The sequence below is a fragment of the Ylistrum balloti genome, unplaced genomic scaffold (genome assembly GCF_031769215.1).
Source record: "Ylistrum balloti isolate Yb309-2 unplaced genomic scaffold, AGI_CSIRO_Ybal_v1 Utg370316, whole genome shotgun sequence".
Lineage (NCBI taxonomy): Eukaryota > Metazoa > Mollusca > Bivalvia > Pectinida > Pectinidae > Ylistrum > Ylistrum balloti.
This window is the reverse complement of record NW_026782233.1, coordinates 307451-326927: the sequence shown is the minus strand read 5'-3', so window position 1 is coordinate 326927 and position 19477 is coordinate 307451. Positions and strand designations below refer to the sequence as shown.

At 38.3% G+C, this 19477-nt stretch overlaps 1 protein-coding gene across 1 annotated transcript; it reads left to right on the top strand.

Moving 5' to 3' along the window:
• The first annotated feature begins 16599 nt into the window (after positions 1 to 16599).
• LOC132553313 (uncharacterized) lies at positions 16600 to 18295 on the top strand. Its single transcript, XM_060217548.1, has one exon. The coding sequence runs from the start codon at positions 16679 to 16681 to the stop codon at positions 17999 to 18001; it is 1323 nt and encodes a 440-aa protein (XP_060073531.1). The 5' UTR covers positions 16600 to 16678; the 3' UTR covers positions 18002 to 18295.
• The last annotated feature ends 1182 nt before the right edge of the window (positions 18296 to 19477 follow it).

Here is a 19477-nt window from a genome sequence, read left to right as displayed (position 1 = left end):
ATGCAAAGTTACAGGCGTCGAATTTGTTAAAACTTTTAAAAGAGTTAACCTGCCCACAAATTGTTTGACTGAAGTTGTTCATAACAGTATCTATCAGTTGTAGACTCAACGTGCAGGAACAGCAGGCTAGATTGAAAGTTTATTTAATTAAGGATTGAATCTTGCTTATGTCGATTTCATGGGATGATGAATTGAGTTGGTCTTGAGACAAACTTAATTCATATTGAATTTGTCTCATGACCAACTCAATTCATCATCCCATGAACTCGACATAAGCGAGATTCAATCCTTATATTTCAATTCACGCTTCTTGTTTTCTATAGCATGGGAACTAACGCAATTTATCTTCATTTTCGTTTCTTGTCATCATATCGTTTGACGTCATACAAGTAAATAGTCAGATAGATTATTGTGACAGGCTGAAATATATTTCAGCGTGGTTACTTGATATTCAATGAAACTTAAATAATAACAAAATTTAATATATTTTTCAACAACTTTAATGAAAATTTAATTAATACTGTGCAACAAAGACAGTTTGCATTTTTCCCCCACGGAGGAACAACGTCTAGACGTGGTGCGCCGGTTCGCAAACGTAGCGGTGTCGGCCTTTTTTTTTGACAGGCACCGAAGCGGATAACAAAAAATATCAGGTTTCAGTCGCTTCACATCTTTTGAAACGCAAATTTACAGTTATTGAATATTGAATACACAATTCTTCTAGTAGAAGTTGGAAGTTATCTGCCCTTACCTAATATTTGTATTGATACGCACTGGTCAAATTCATCGGTAAATGAAGCAGATCACATTTAGTAGTTTCATTGAGTCTGATTGGATAGAAATTGAAATATATACATTTAATATAGACTCACTTTCAATGTCAATAACCCATGCACTGAGGAAAAAAGTGTGAGCGATACAGTCATTAGGGCACTCGTGTTTTTGACATTTTTATACCCCAACAAGACTTTTTCGATGTAATGCATTATCCTGATTGCAAATATCTGTTGGTCGTGATCTTACAAACTCTTGTTTAATCAAGGAAGCAGCCGATGCTCTAAGTTATCCACTTAAAACTTAATTCAATCATTATGTTACTACCTGTATGTCCCATTCAGCATGGAAGAGCACCAATAATACTTCTATGTGCAAAGAGACCATCTGTCTAAACGCGGAATTGTCGTTCTATCCCTCTTTGATCGATCTTAGGCAAAATGACGATAATATATATATACTTATTTTACATTTTTTTTTGTATGTATATATGTTTATAACTGTATAATGCAGTCCGTAATTTCTTCTTGCAATTCTGACTTCAGATCCAGTGACTCCATTGTGAATCAACCTGTATATCACGTTTGAATTAATTAGAATAGTGGCCCAGAATTTACATAATTTTGACTTTGTAAGCTTTTTTGTGATGAACTCGTATATTTTAAACTCAATAGGACACCGAACAAAACAAGACTGAAATATACCTTCCAAAAGTTTTATTAAATATCATTTCAACAAGGTACAAGATATATATGAAACGGTATAACATTAAACAAGTCAAAAGTCGCTGAGTTAGACAAAAAGCCTCATCTTTTCTCAAGCGCGGAAAATGAATCTAAGTTTGATTATTTCCGTGCGTCGTCTTTATCTAGAAAGAGCTATGTGAACAAAAGTCTTGGCTGTCACACCACCCTGAGGACTAGTCGAGTGTCACAAAATCCCCACTTCTTCTGACCAAACTGACCCTTCCTTGACCAGCCAAATGCTACTTCACCACCCATCACGGTCAACTTCTGTTTGAACGTTTGATCTGCAAGATAATGTACAATTTGATGTATTACCTGTATTTTAGTTAGTTTAATGTGACACGGCTTTATTGCCTTTGACAACGAAAACCTTGGAGTTTAGTATAAATACTAAATAAAATTCTGCTTTATCTTATAACACAGTAACTATAAACAAAGTTATATTTCAGAATAGATGCGTTCTCTTTTCACAGTGTATTGAGGAGATTGGATGAGAAATTGAAACCGTTTTATTCCTGAACACTGTATCAAACACAAAGTTAATGCAAAATGTACACTATATATTATTTTAAGTCCCATTGAATTTACATCCCGTATTTCATTTCGTTGTGTGATTTGTAATAAGTTTTATCTTATGTGAAAAATGTGTACTCTAATGGTCTTAAAGTCAACGAAAATAGATATCTGAGTATACCGCATAAAATAGAAAGTCCAGATATTTCTAGAAGTATCTATTAAAAAAGAACCCTATTCAAGAGCCACATTTATGAAATACCTAATGCAAACCTTGATCATGTTGTATACATATCATATCAAACATTTTTGACAAACAAGTTTGTAAATATTTCTCTAACAATGGTTGGTCTAACATGACGTGGATCAAGGTATTCTAAGAAACAACCTACCTTTTTTTAGCTTTAAAAACTCCGGTCCAGGTAAATGTTTCGATCCCACAGTTCTTATGTAACGTCCGTTGTTCGTATTTCTATCTAAACCAGTGTCCATTTCTGTAATATAGGAAATGTTAATTTGTAAATAACATTCTCTGATTAAATTTGGAGGAGGACGCCAGATGGTTCTCATGACGAGATGTGTTCAATGTGTTTTCAAGCTTCTAATTAATTTCCCCCTATACATACCGGTCGTACAAGTTATCAAATAAAGCAAGGAAGAAGCTCCATTGTATAACCTTCATGTGAGATACTTTTTTAAGATATAAAGAAATACCGTTCTTTCACCCTTCATTTACCTTATTGTCTTAGGACGTTTTATTAGTCTCTAACGCTCAGAAATTTTGTAGGTTTAAACAACTATATACCTACCATCATCCACACTCTGTAGTGATGGGGTTATGAAATCATTGTCCGCCATCTTGTGATCCTGTAGCCTCCAAGACGTCATGCGACCCTTCGGTAATGGCTCCAAGAACCCAGTAGCCTCTATAATTTCCTATTGTAGGAACAAAAGTAACTTATAATTTACCAAGTCATTGACATATTCCTATAATTTGTCCATTCCAGGGTAAATAATTTACGCTAGTCATATCTGTAAGATTTTACATAAGATACATAAGTGGAGAAACCTTTCAATAACAAAATTAGATACATAAGTGGAGAAACCTTTCAATAACAAAAATTAGAATAGTGTAAGTAGAGTAAGACAATGAATTTACTGTATCATACAGCTGTTTCGTCCCTCTAGGATTTGTGAGTGATGCCAAGAGCCTAAAATTTGAAGCCTAGGGAGATGACTGAGGATAATAAAAATGCTCCAAAATAAAGGTCAAATGTGTTTCACTAGTCTCATAATTAATTAACTTTGATAATTTTCTGATTTTAAAAGAACGTCCATTACGTGCGTATGCACTAAACACTGGTTGGAATGAATTTAAACGTGACATGAAGATTACGGTAAAGCTCGGGGACTAAACGATACAATATAAAACCAGAGGCATATTCATATTCTGCAGATACCCTCGTTATTGCTGACCGCTTATGACGTTTACACTGCCTGTTTAATGAGTGAATTTTGTACCACAAGCTCTAAAGTTCAGATTGTTAAATATACTCACTTGGATATTCGGATATTCATATTCAACACTGCCATTCCGAAGCATATTCTCGGCCATTTCTCGTACATCGATGGTCTGTATATATGACTTTACTGACTGGTACCTGTGGTAAAATTAGAATCCATTAGGTTGTGTGTGAGAACAAATATGCATTTTTGACACGTTCGTTAATGAATATTTAAAATTAATCATTTCTTCTCTCCACTTCGTGCCCGAAAAGAAAACTCAAACCCGCAAATACTCATTTGCCGTACTAGCCCGTCACGAATTAGTGCAGTAGGCGTTTAATAATACATGGTGTAGAAAATACATTGTACGTACGAATCTCACTCCGACAGACGTGACGCAAACGTCCCTAACGCACACACTCCTCACCCACGAGAGCGTCCTAGACACTCCATACTCACCTCCCATCACAGAATGTATCGCGCGCCCAGGAAAAACCGGAGATAATCCCCGGAAACCTGTGTCCAACGGGGCTGGAATCGATTACCTCCAATTGCAATACGTTCTCCGGGCCGACACAAGGACCGGTGTCGAGAAAAAAAAAAATAATAAAAACAATCGTTCTACCGGAGCGCCACTAACACAATATCAGCCAATCACACTCCCACTAAGCATACCCAGACTTCCAGATTTCCTCGCCAGGAATGCAAGCATAAAATAGCAAGACTAGAAAACGGAGCAAACCAACTACATATAATAATACTGATAGGCACACTAACTAACTAAATTAACTGGACTGCACTGCTAGACGGAGAGCTAGAGAATGACTATTCACCCGCGCACCCACCCTTACCTGGGCATACGCACGTGCTCTACGTGCCTGAGAAGACGAACTATTCCCGCTATACTACCGAAACGCGGGAATATTTAAGTCTTCTCTCCACTTCGTGCCCGAAAAGAAAACTCAAACCCGCAAATACTCATTTGCCGTACTAGCCCGTCACGAATTAGAGAATTAACAAAGAAAGGGCAAGGGGGTTGTGGTTGGGGAATACCTAACCGCCTTTGAATAATTGATCAAATAACCATATTAATTACAAACCTAACTTCTGTGTTACCAGTAAACGAGACTCCAAAGAGTCAGCGACATAACCATCCTTGCTAGATTCGCCTTTCCAGCGGCCATGCCTCCTGAAACATCGATCGTTCACTCCGTTGTTGGCGGCCACTGTGGCGCCCCCTGCTCTGAGCGAGTGTAAACCAAAATTTGTATCATTGGAAACTAGTTTCAACCTTTTCATGACAGCTTGCCTAGCCCCTGTGTAACTAAGTGGCTTATTTTTGTTAATAAGCTTACAACCCTGACCGGAACGATAAACTTGCTTAAACAAAAAATGATCCGAACTTAAGTCAATTTTTGATAACTCAACATACCTTGATAACATGGTGTACGGACAAGCTACAGTCGAACCTTTACTGATGACCACTTGACTACCAAAGCGATATTTGTCTGTTTTACTTTTCCTGATATTGAGCGTTAAATGCCCCTCGAAAAACTGAACATCAGAGCAACGCAAACTACTGAGCTCGTTAAAACGTAAAAAACCGGAAAACCCTAACAAAATCATGGCAAGATCTCTCACTACCAACAAGTCATTCTCATTCAAAAACATTCCACACAAATTGATCAAAATGTCAGTCGTGACCGGTTCCTTTTTGCAAACAGGATTTTTAGCCTCTCGTTTGGAAAATTCAATTAAGTTCTGTACGAATGAGTTTGTTGTAGGGTCGATGTGTCCGTTAAGATTGTGCACCCATTTGATAGCATATACTGCAGACGACACCACTGCGTAAGTCCCTCCCTTTTCCAATAAAGAATTTAAATATAATGCCACGTGTATGGGATTTGCCGGGATAGACGAAAAACCATGTCCGGAAATGAAATGTTCCCATTTCGCGAAAGCTCCATAGTACTTGGTGCCTGTGTTGACACTCCTGCTTAGTAAAAGTCTGCCAGCCATACCCTCGGTCAGAGCGTGCAGATCGGAACCCTCCGTTACCCCAGAAGCTTTGACGGCATCGCTGATCGACTTCCTCAGTCCTATGCCTGTAACAATAAACACAGTAAAACAATGCTCAGTATGGTATGAACATGTGTAAGTTTTCAATGTCTAAAGTCTAACCGGAGGGCCAACATGTCGAAACCCAAAATACTGGCTCCGAAACATCCATTGTTCCCCCTCCCCCTCAGTGTGACTTTTCTACTGGGCAGTATACGATAATCTACTATGAAAGAATCGAAAGCCCCATCCTTAGGACACAATAAGTGCCAGTATGCCGCGCTCCTCCAATGGGGGACAATTATGGTCCCATAAGCTCCTTCGTCCCTCATTTTGCTAACCACACCGCAAACGAGTCTAGGGGGAGGTACTAACCAGTTGTTGACTCCCTGCCATCTTACCGTGAAAGCATCGACTGCCTCTGTACCCGGGCACCACCACTTGGAATTAAAACGCACACATTTGCTGTTATAATCTGTCGCGAACCGGTCGATTTGATGTGGACCCCATAATAACTGACACTCCTCAAAAACCCATGACTGCACCGACCAATCGTCACAGTCTTTACATCTACTCAAGTAATCGGCGGTACTGTTACTAATCCTTGGTAGCCACTGTGTACTAACGCCCGTGTTATTATAATCCAACACCTCGTTAATCTCACGTGCGACCCTCTGTAGGTCTGGCTTCCTGCTACCAGTTTTCACTATGGAACAAACGTTTCTGTTATCTGTTAACAGTTTTACCTGCTTACCTTTGACCATATCGACCTTAGCCAACAACACCCTTTTGACTGCTTCTAACTCTCTCCAAGTTGAGCTATACCTTTTCTCCCGTTCATCCCATGTTCCCAACGCGACATGTTTATCCATGTGGTAAAGATCCCTTACTGTAGGAAGAGAGCGATCCAAAACGCTTACCTCGCTGCCCTGCAGACCAATCACGTCACTCACTGGGCCACCTACTAGTCCTCCCGTGGGACTAATACTGCTACCGTAGCAAAACCCGGGTCTCGGAGACCCCCTAACACCCTGGGTGCTGTTGCATTGACCAAGAAACTCGAACGTTTGACCCCATTTTGTTCCATCATGATCATGGCCTAAATATATCCGGGGTCGGACCTCACAAGCCCCCTGGGGGTGTTGAAAAACATCTGTACCATGTACCGTTACAAAGTCCCCCTGGGGGATTACACCTTGGTAACATTTGCTTGCACCTGTCTCGATACTGTTTGTATCGTGTATGTATGTGCACCCGTTGACACCTTGCGTCACTCCAACATGCTCACACCTGCCTGATGTGTCCACATATTGAACATAACCCCCGTATCCCTCACCGGATGCATCAGTACAAAGTATGGCGTCACAGACTAGGTGTTGCTTTAACTGTGAACCCTTATCGTTCAGTGCCTTTACGTTAGACAACCAAAATTGGATCTCGTCTAGAGCTCCCGACGTGAGCAAAACACGCGCATTCCAACTGGCTCTAGCCAATACACACCTGTACAACTCCCGTGTACGTAGTCTAGCCACGTGACCGACAACACCTTGCATTGATATGACCTGACCTACTATGCCCGCTATGTACCTGGCCGAGAGCAAAGGCAGGTCTTTCTGTTTGACATGTGTCATCGTATTGGTCAGCCAATACAAAAGCCGCTCGACACGACCCGACGTGACCCTGACCACGCCTTCTCCCATCGACCACGTGTAACCTAACCACGTGACATGCTGGGAAGCTACCCAATTGGACTTCTCCTCGGCTATGAGAAAACCGTAATCGATCAATGCCTGTCTGACATACCTACTGGACTCGTTAGCCCCGCCCTCTGTCTCGTGACCTCCAATACCGTCGTCCAAATACATGACCAATTTGTGACCTAATAAACGGATAGATTTGACCACCTCCCTTAGAACCTTGGTAAACACGTAACCAGCAGTAGAGATACCAAACGGTAACACATTGAAAACAAACTGGCGTGTTTTGCCTTCCACTTCAAACTCAAAACCGAGAAATTGCCTGTGCTCTTCAAAAATTTCGATATGGTGGTAAGCAGACTTCAAATCAAAAGTGAACAAAAAATCTCCTGGCTGGAAAACATCCCGTGCTACCCTTGCATCGTCGTATTTAAACTTGAATTTATGCAAAAAAGGGTTTATGTGCCTGCAATCCAAAACTAGGCGGGGCTTACCTGATTGATTGAAAGCTACAGTGAGCGGATTTATGACCGCGGGCTCTGACGAAACTTCCGACACACAACCTAACCGTAAAAGCTTAGTTATCTCCCCCACGACAAAATCGGGGTTATCTTTTGCGGTTTTGTTATTTGACAAAGACACCCTTGGTGGAATTTCGTGAAAAGGAATTTTATAACCTCTCTCGATGATAGATTGTACTACTTCAATGGTACCTTGGTCTGCCCAATACTGGCTCTTACCCTTCAAGCGCCCCACTGGCGAAGTATCACATGTGACACGTGGAGCGTCCTGTGTCGCCCCTACCTTACCTGCGTCCTGCTTCGCCGATACTTTTTCATGCATATCAAATAAAGAACCACTTATCTTATATCCGGATACAGCCGAGGCGACTCCTTTGATTTCCGGACACTCTTGTCGCCAATGTCCGGCCTTTCCACACCCAAAGCATGTACCGGGCTTGGTCCCGCCCCGTGGGAAAGGACCTGTTCTGTCGGTCGTAGTAGCGGCGTTTGTCTGGCTCCTGGACACAAAAGTCTCTCTTTGATAAGGGTTGAAACGCTGTCTTCCCCTGCTGGACTTTAACTTTTCCGCCTTTGCCTTTTTAACTGCCTTGGAGCTGGCCCTGTCGATTTTCCTTTCATCGTCGGAGTCCGACGCTATAGGATTTGCTACATACTCATCGACGGTTTTCCAGCCTGCTTCAGAACTGTCCGCCAACTTAATTAGCTTGTTGCGATAGTCTATAAGCGACATACCCTCCTGTATCTTAAGCCTGGCGGTGTCCATGTCCGTACTGACGGCCTGCGCGGCGTCCAATAATTTCCCGCGCACTTTGGTATTGAACTTGTACTGTTCCTCGCAACTTCTCTTTTTGAATTTGTAGGTATCCGTACACTGAATTGTTTCTTGTATCTTGTTTAAAGATGCCTCAGAATTTTCACACATTTTTCTCTCAAACGAGCTCAACTTTTGTGAAATTAATGTATCCAAATGCCCGAGTATTTCGTTTTGTGACTTTCCAACCGCAGCCTGTATCTGGTCCGACAGTGTGCATAATGAATCGTTCTGCATGGTAGAAACTATGATACTATATATATGATAGAGACATTAACTGGACTGCACTGCTAGACGGAGAGCTAGAGAATGACTATTCACCCGCGCACCCACCCTTACCTGGGCATACGCACGTGCTCTACGTGCCTGAGAAGACGAACTATTCCCGCTATACTACCGAAACGCGGGAATATTTAATTATCGTTATCTGAAATTCGGGCTCATTTACTTATCACGCGACATTTGACCAGCGGTCAGTGTACAGTTACGTATGGCAGCCTTTTTGCTTACGTAGAAACGGTGTAAATGAATAAATAAAACGTAAACAAATGAATAAACATGGAAACAAATAAATGATTCAGTAAACAAGTCAATAGATAAAAAAATAAATAAAACCGATTTATTTATCACGTGGATTTAGCAACAACAAGGAAATTGATAATAGTGCTGAAAGCAAATACTGATTGGTAAATTTTGGATGGAATGTTGAATCGTAATGGAGGATTTTAATGACTTTTTATCATATGTACAGAAAGATATATATACAAGATAATCTCACTTGTTTAAAAAATCGGCCATAGTTAATTATAAAAGGGAAAAAAGGCATGCCGCTTTTCGCTGTAACCATTAGTAAGATGTGATACTGCAGGTAGACCAGTGCTGCAGTACTTGGTTACCGGGTTGTGTATTGATTTCGTTGACCGATTGACCCTTTACGTATGGACAGAGAGATATGCTGAGTTACATTATCGACCCGTGTGTTGTCGCTAGCAAGTAGCGGTCAAATCTAGTTCTTATGCATGTGTTGACTGTCCTACTTAAAGCTATATGGATAACAAGGACGTCAGACACACTAATCACACAGTGTTTTTTTTTTATTTCGCCCATTCATTTGATTATTGTCTCAAATTAAGATATTCTGAGGAAGACCTTACCTACTGATAATTGTTATCGTCGTTTATTTTGGTGACTGAACTTTGCAGGATACGAACCAGGGATATGTTAGGACTGATAATCCCTCATACAAATATAGCATGTCAGTGGAATTCATATATATAAATACCAACATGTCCTCTATACATATATAGATATATAATATGTAAGTGGATTTTATAGATAAATACTCATCTTTCCATCTTTCAAATCACGTTTCTTGAGTAAAGAAAAAAGGTAAATTGACACAAAGGAACCATTGGATTTCGAAGTTATCATATCTCCTGGAAATGCAGAAGTATTAGCTTTTTGACATTTATATATGAACATTTCCTTCTTATTTTGATAAATTGCTATTTTTGAATAAGATACACATAAAAAGTAACCAACAGGAGATGACGATAGTCGTACGTGTGTTTTCGCTATCTCAGGATTCAGAGGGCTTTCGTGATCGGATTCAATATCGTAAGATAGATCGGTATTAGTGCCACCTCATCATCATCATCATCATCATCATCATCATCATCATCATCGATGCAATTATATGATAGGTACTGTTACCCGTATATTACACACGATAAAACAATTGATAGCACTGCACACTAACACAATGATATGTGATGTCCTTTGGTGTTCAATACTTGCCTGTGTAAATCTACTCGCTTGGATGGACTCTTGTAAAGAATACGCCTGGTAGAACCAGCTGTATAAATGGTATCTAGGCCACAGCATATTAGTCTGGCAGTTGTTTTCAATTCATGAAATTCTGTGTGCGTGTCACATCCAAAAGTGCTTTCTTAGCCTCACGTTGACGTATCAGTTCCCGGAAGGAACAGTCTGATACAATCTAAATAGATATAATATGAGGTAGGAGTAAAAACAGAAGCGAAATGACGATTATTAATTTTTTTTACATTCTCATAAGATGTTCTTCTCGTGGAATGAATAAAAAAATATCAAGTTGGCTTTTTATGGTAATAATCAAACCGCCGAAAATGTTGTATTGTTAATATAATATTTCCCACGTGTTATTTAAATTTCCCTTTACAACATTTGACATCTTTCCGAATAAACTCTATGTTTCAAAGAAACTAAAGACACGTTTTTCACCTTATAATACAAACCCGTGACTTCATTTCAATGACTAAAATTTAAGATTGCTTAAACTCTTTGAAACAATTTGATTTTGTCATGAAAATGATTAATGAAGAATATAATTTTGTAAAATGCACCGCTTCCCTTTTGAAATAAAACGCGACTTATTTTCAGATATCCCATATACAATCATTGTTCGTGACGTCATTGTCCGGCATCACTTTAGTCATAAAATATACATCGTTTCTTTGCTGTACCGTAAACAAGAAATTGCAGTCAGTCTCATGACAGTATTATTTAAGCCCTACTCAGTTTATGACGTCACCGTCGTACCGTAAACATTTTGTGACGTCATACTTACCAGGTAACATGTCCTTAGAATCACCGTAAAATGTGACGATCTGTCTTCTCCCTTCCTTTTTGTCAATCTGTAAGCAATTTAGTGACGTCACAATGTTTTCTCCATAATGCCAAGTGTGTCCTCAGTTAACCTGTAAACAATTCGTGACGTCAAAGTCACATACACTGGTATTGCAATTGAAATGGACACACCTGTGTTGAACTCTTGGTGACCGCGCGCGCGCGCCATCGATGAGCTCAGGTAATGCGATGTAATATGAGTAATTAGCCTTTGACGAAATTTAACACCTTGTCGTGTTATTTTCATGTCCCCGATGTCGACTCATTCTTTTAAAAGAAGTGTCTCGCTACGTTGAATATAGGGTCAAGTCCAGGTCAATCGAGGTCATTAAGTCTTCCTTAATACATACAAACATATGTGTTGTGAAAAAGCAGACCATCAGTTTCAAACGGTCACCCTCTATTGATTGCCTCTTTGTAGAAAATTTAACACGTCCACGGTTCGTCTTACGTGTTTAGTGAACATCACGAATTCATGGAATTTCATATCAATGTTGAGATAATTTACTTGTTTTTGAACGGACCACTAAACAGATCATTGCATGTATTGTAACGAAATCTAGTATTAGTGTTTGGGGAATATTAAGTCGATAGTAGGAACTGAAAGATATATTATATTTTTTTATGTACATTTGAAAAAAAAACCTATTCCGGAACTTACAATCAATAACTAAATAAAAAAACAATGTGCGGTGATGGATATACTTCATATACTTCAGATATAAATAAACCCTGTCCCACATTTATTCTTTAGTCATTTCTTCATTTATATCAGTAACCACGATAAAACTACACGTTGTGCACGTACATGTACGATAACAAATTAAAATTTTGCTCTGTTTATATCGTGCGAATATCGTGCAGCCGCCGTGCGCACCTCGCGTGACGTTCTGTATTCCCACTTTTATATATGGTTTTATTTAGACACGTATCTCGTTTTCCATATGATTGGGTCTTGTATATACTTATTCCACCTGATGACCGATTTCGGATTCGCCTGTTTGATCGAGACAAAAAGATTAACCTAAAACTTTAAAAATACAACAACATTGGACTGACCTATGTCGTGGAGGCGTTGCTTATGTTTACAATTGTAATTCAGATTAGACCGTTTGAAAATTATCCATAATGTTTTGTAAAGGATAATTTGATCTGACCCCATTCACTTCAGTCTAATCTGACCACTCATACAATGTACACAAAAGCCGAGGTCAACACCTTGGTCGATCTATATTAAAATTTGGTCTGAATTCTGGCCGCGGTCTGGTCAGCAGGGGTCAGCCCCGGTCAACATTGTGAGAAAACCGGTACTTCAAGCTGGTCATTTGGTTTAGCCCAGCTGACCCATTAACCTGTAGTGGTTGGCATGAGCTAGGTGACGGTGTAATATCACCATTTGCTATTTTTATTGGCAGTCAATGAGGTGGTACTCAATAATCACTGACTACCTTCCTTCTGGTCAAATTACTGACCTAAACTCCAAGTGAGTTTCTCCGAGCGATCATCTGGAGTCATACTTACATGTGTACAAGTAGGTGTATATATACTTGTACGAGACTCTGTGGAAATTTCACCGGAAATACAAATTTCGGACAACCGATGAATGTATGTGATCGACGAAGGAGTGATTGTTCTTGTGGATTTCGGTAAATTCTTGGATGTTTTCACCCACTAGATAACAATGTGTCGGGAATATTTACGAACTAGTTTCCGAAGCAAAGGACAACTTTAGACTGCAAACTGCTTGCAATCTTTTCCTGCTGGAAAGATTCTTTCATCGCTGTAGTATTTTATCTAAAGACATAGTAAGTTGTTTATATAATGAATTTCCATTGCGGATTCGTAGATAGTATACAGGGGTATAGCAGTATACATGTATATTGGGAACGCCACAATGTTGCAAGCTGTTCAGTTTACCATTGGAATATCCACTTCACATTCAAGAATCAAATTAATTGCACTTGCCCATGAAATATTTGCTGTTTATCTTTAAAATCTGTACCGTTCGCAATTAACACTATATAGTCATTAAAATATTAGCTAAACGATTGACTAAATAATGCATTTCGGGCTGTGCTTTTCCGACATATTATATAGTACAAACTTTGATACGATTGTATATGTTATTGGTTGCATGGAGAAGTTAAAAAGCATAGTTTTAGTTTAAATCAATTTTGTTGAAAACAAAATACAACAGAATTGGACGAAAGTTATAACAACTTACTTACGGCCTTTCCATAACAAATTAAAACATACAAATTAAGATAGTCACGCAATAGCCCTAGAACTTTTCATATTTTTAGTTAAAAGATAGGCTTAGAAAATGAGAAAAAGAAAACAAAATTTGGGTAGGGGTTGGGGGGCACCGACGAGTAATTCTGTGGATTTGGTGACTGTCATTTCCTAATCCAGTCGGCAAAGAACTGACTCTTTACTGTACACACATTGCGTTCTTCTTATCTAAAATGTTCAGTCACATCCCGTGCTTTAGTTGTCGTTCTCCTGGATCACTCCTTGTCCTTCTACGATGCCGTACTCTACCTGCTTTGCCAACAAGATTATGAAACCACAGCCGTGATCTTAGTATAAGGTTTTGGTAAAATATGAATATTGTACGAAGTATATATTAAATAAATATTATAATTATATAAATAAACCAATACCCGTCGGTGTTGGGAGGAAATGATGAAACTGGATGAATGGAAGGGGTGTGGGGAAGGGCTAGTATAACCAAACTAGGTTTCCTGGTTTAAATGATTAAATGTTAAAACGTTTAGAACTAGAAATAAATGATTGTACAGACCTACAGATGACAATATTTTTATCAGTATCGAGATTTTCGTTCCCAAATAGAAGGTGTTCCACAGTTATTTCGTTGTACCAGTAAAGAGACTGAGGCATTATATTACGTAATTGATCAAAGTTGTTACAGAAAAGCTAGTTATGACTAGAGTCTTCAGAATGATGCAAGAAGAATTGGGTCGAAGACGTGCTTTGTAAAGATCCTAATTTAGAGAGCTGCTGCGGTTGCGTAGTTGGCAATATATTATATTTACTTTTCAAGGCCCTTACTCAAGAAATGATTTAATATTTGTAGAGATAGTAAGATGAGGTAGAAGAGTTTTGAATTGTTTAATAGAATCAGATGACTTAGTTTCGATAGGTAGAGTATTCCAGGAGTCAGAAGTGCTCGGTATAAAGGATGAATTTGTAAGTTGTAACATATAGAGTGGGTTTTGGAAGTTATTTCTGTTTCTAAGATTTTATTTTGTAGAAATTGACACAGTAGGTGGTCGAAGAGATTTTAGATATGAAGGAGCATTATTGTGATAAATATAATAAAACATAAATAACTTCCTATTTTTACATCTGTCCGCCAATGATTGCCAGCCTAGCTCCCTGTAAATAAATGCTTTTTTAGTAAATACTGGTAATCCTGTAATTATGCGACCTGCTTCATACTAATTTATTTGAAAGAGTGGTGTTGCAATTGTCCCAAACTTCGCAGGCGTATTCAAAAAGTGGTCTGATGAAAACAAGATATATTTTTTCGAAGTTTTTTTCTGTTCAAGATGTACTTAAGTTTCCAAAGTGCTGCAGTTTTTGTCAAAATGTCATCATTGTGAGAGTTCCAAGTACCATTACTGTTTATAATTACCCCTTAGTGTTTGTGTTTGTTAACGATAGGAATGAGTGTGTTGTCAAAGAGAAATTGTGGGTTAGAAGGCATATTTGTGTTAGAAATCAGGAGTATTTCAGTTTTAGTTGGATTGAAGCTCATTAACCATTTTTGAGACCAAAGATTCAGCTGTTCCATGTCGTAGTTTATTACCTGTTTTAGATCGTGTAAATGTTTAGAAGAGAATGCTAGTGCAGTATCGCCAGCGAAAAGTCTAGTAATAGATAAAAGAGTGTTTGAAATATCGTTAATGTATACAAGAAAGAGAAGAGGGCACAGAAAAGAACCTTGGGAAACCCAGGCTTTAATACATACTTCTCGAGAGACAATATTTTTATGGACAATTGATTGACGTCTGTAGCTTGAAGAGTTTTTTATCCATTCTAAGACTTTACCACTTATCCTGTATTTTCCAAATTTAGTTAACAAACATTTATGCCAGACTCGGTCAAACGCTTTAGAAGATTCACAGAAAACAAGAGCTGTAGATTCGTGATTCTCTAGTGCTAAAAGTATATTATGGTAGAGTTCAATAAGTTGGTGAGCCGTAGAGTGATTTGGCAAGAAGCCGGATTGTAAAAGCATAGTTATTGACATATCTGCAAAATAATTAAATAAATAAATATTTGTCTCATATCACCACATTGTCATTTTTTCAGCAGTTTTTCCCAACCTCCAATATCACAAGGACGAGTTTTAATTTTTGGATATATTGTTTATTAACGTGGAAGCCTTTGAAAAAATACATTGATTTTTTCGCTCATGAAATGTAATATTCGAGCGACAATTTGGAAAAAAATATCCAAAAATCGCTACGGGTTTTAAATGAAAGTTAAAAACTGTGTTAATTAGTAGAATGTGATTTGTACCGAATAACGTTTACACTTCTATGGTAGAATATGGAGATGCACCCAATATCCTCCCGTTTTCGCTGATTTTTAGTTCTATTTTGTATTTCTCTTTATTGATTGGCAAACGAAGCTTCAGGCGTTTTTTCAATGTGAATGAAAGTTAGAACCAGGAAGTTTTCTCTTTCAAATCTCGTTTATTGGTATTGAAGTCAGTCGGCGCTATCTATTCAGTAACTTATTAAGCGGGTCGTTTGTCGCACATGCAGACAACAGACAGACAGACATAGAGATTCTTACAGACGGAGAAATATAGGCAAACCGCAAAAGAGACAGATTTACACAAAAGGACCGAAGCCACCACGAGCCGTCCTTTATACTATGTATTTGAACTTCGGGACATTTGACTTATTTAACCGAGTGACATTTGACCAGTTTACATGATAATGAAATTTTATTTTTTAAATTGAAGAGAATATTTTCATGTATGCTTTGTGTTTTTGTTTGTTCCTTTTTCAGAGCAGTAGAGAAAACGTTAAATGCTTAGCGCATATTGATAACAGAAGTTATTGTCTTTGTTTAAGGGAATTTTGTGTATTTGAACCTCTTTATTAAATGATACTGTGATTGGTGACAGGAATGAATATCCTTAAAGATGGCAATTTCTGAAATAAGAAAGAAACCAATATCAAAGTATTTTTAGAGTCATCACATCATACAATGAAAATACAATATGTTTGGGTAACTATATCATGGTTTTATGTGTTTTAGGCGACTGCAGTGTAAGACTCGGAACATCACCAGTCCATTCATTTTCATCCAACTCTACATCCCGGTGTCAAGCCAGATCTCATTATGGACCAGCCCTTAGATCTAAGTCAGCGAGAAAATACAGACAATCCAACAACGAACAGAATGGAAACTGATGACGTCATATGTCCTTATGTTAATTGCACGTGTCCATTAAGACACATACCACCAATGGACATCCGTCGATCTCCTCACTTCGGACATTTGGGACATATTGGAAACGTAATGACTCCAACCACGCGTGCACCTTTCGGGTATCTTCCTGGATTTTACACTGACGCAATGTTAATTGAACCAAATGCAATGTATTTGAATAAAAGGAATCCAAATAACATCGTTAGTGACTGTCCAGGTATGGGCCATCCAAAGAGAAGAAAGGTTGAGGAGTGTAAAAACACTGTGTCAAAATCGTGTGATGACTCTTCAAATTTAAAAACATCTTTGTCGCCAAAGACACGTTTTTTTCGTCCAGGATTTCCAACGGAAAACGGTGAATCATCTTTATCATCGCCGTTGTCATCATCCCCAACGCCATCACTTTCATCGTCGACATCATCATTGTCGTCATCGTATTCTCCTTCAAGTATAAATTATGAGAAAAAAGTCCATCTTGATGAAAAGAGTTTGGGGACACCTAAACGTGCGTCACCACCTGCCATAATTGAACCGAATGACGTCAATATGGCTGAGGACAGTTCCGCAGTGAATGATAGTATTTCAGTACAGCGTGAACGTAGCAAAACATTTAGTTACATGGAACGGCTACCTAAGAAACGATTTGCTGGTCGTCTTTTGTCTCAGGATACGTCACCTAACGGTCCATTTAATACTAACCAATTACCGACCACCACAGCTGCAAGCTCTGAAACGATGAAATTGTTTAAAAGCAGTTCCGACTGTGACGTCACAACAGGAAACGATAAGAATCAGTCAAATGATGGACCAAATATGGACATTCCGTCTCCTTCCGTTTCTCCCGTTGACAAGGAAACTCGTACAAAGGTAAAACCTAGTTATGATGTTTCTACTTTAAAAGCAGACATGATACGCGAAATTGACGAAGCCGAAAAGCGGGAAAGATGCCCTAGCAGGCAAAAGACGACATATATAGGATACGGAAGAAGTAGCCCTAATGAAGCCAAGTTGGAGGACAATGGAACGAAACTACGAGATGACACTGCAGAAAATCCCGGTGGAGTGCGCATGACAGCACTAGATTATCTTATATCTAAAACCCTGTTACAGCGTGAGGACAGGCCTTATAAGGCGAGAAATCATCATATACACCAAATTATACGCGGAGAAAAACCCGGTAAATTGTGTTTAATGGACATTGTCGAGCTCCAAGTGGAAATAGGTTTAGCATGAGGTATATGTCTTATTCATGATGGATATAGACATGAAATTACGCAATAGATAGGAATCACATTTAATGTGCATGTTATACAGGATGTTATGATTAAGACGAATTCGATCTTAGGGATATAAGTTTGGATGTTCACGAATAATTGTCTGTGGTAGAATGATATTTTCATGGAAACTCAGTCTTATACGACAAAACCCGAGAAAAAGCTTACTGGTCAGATGAGACGGGCAAAGATTTTACAGAAATCAGAATGAGAAAATATTATACTTCCGGTATATATATTTGATCATAAGAAAAATGGGAATAATGAAAAAGTTTTACTTAATTATTTCCAATTATCATCATTATCATATTTTCATTTGTGGTAAAGAATGAATATCAATTGTCGGATAAAGCAGCAGTTTTATAATACTCAGTGGCCGGAATAGACAGGTTGAACTGAACCATTATCGTACGTAGATAAACAAATTCTCCTTCTGTAAAGGTAGCTATCAAGGATCCTCAGGATACATTGTACAGACTTGTATATTAGACTGAAATTTTTATATAGAAAAGTCACCATTCTAGACTTGCCTATTTTCTTTTTCAATTGCACTGAACATAAAAACGGAGTGAAGTATTGGGAATATTTGATTTGTTTATAGCTGCTTGACGTCCTATTAACAGCCAGGGTCATTTAAGGACGAGCCAGTTATTATGAAGTACTATTTAGGTTGTATATATATTGTTTTGAAAATAGAGTGTTGAACCGCACCGGGTAATGGATGTTCAAAATCTATAAAAGGATTTATGGAAATAAATGGTTTTATTTAAAGAACTGTAATGCGCATGCTCGGTCCTTCATGTCGGTTAGAGTACCATTTCATAGTGCTATCAATCAGTGCCAACTTTACCATATTATATATAAAGAGTTATCGGACTTGCTCAATTTGTCACCATGATTTGTCAATGTCTTGGAAAGAAGCTGACCTTTTTTCTGGATATTAGAAATCCTGATTTAAAAGTTCCTACAAAGGCATAAAGCTCTGATAAAATGTGGTACTTAATAAGATATTCTGAATTGTTGTTGAAAGGGAAGTTGCTAATTAGTACGTGTAATCATATTACGGCTTTATTGTTTTGATTTTGATATAACTTAATCACAAGGGAAATGCTAGAAGATTGTTTTACTAATGCTTCTTGTCAGATTTTTTTGTATGATGTTTTTCTCTTGTGTGTGTTTTATAAATTAATCCGAATTCTGCGTCCCGCGTTACTATTTCTGTGAGTAAATTATCCGGACGGGTAAATCAACTTGCAGTATAGACAATGACAATGAAATTTCGAAATTTGATAAAGAAAGTATCAAAATATACATACAAAAAATATTTAAGTGTTTCACACTGAAACGTGATATCAAGCGGAATACCGGTATATTGAAAGTAACATTAACAAGAAAAGTTCCTATTTTCTTTAAGATATCACATGTCCCAAATGAA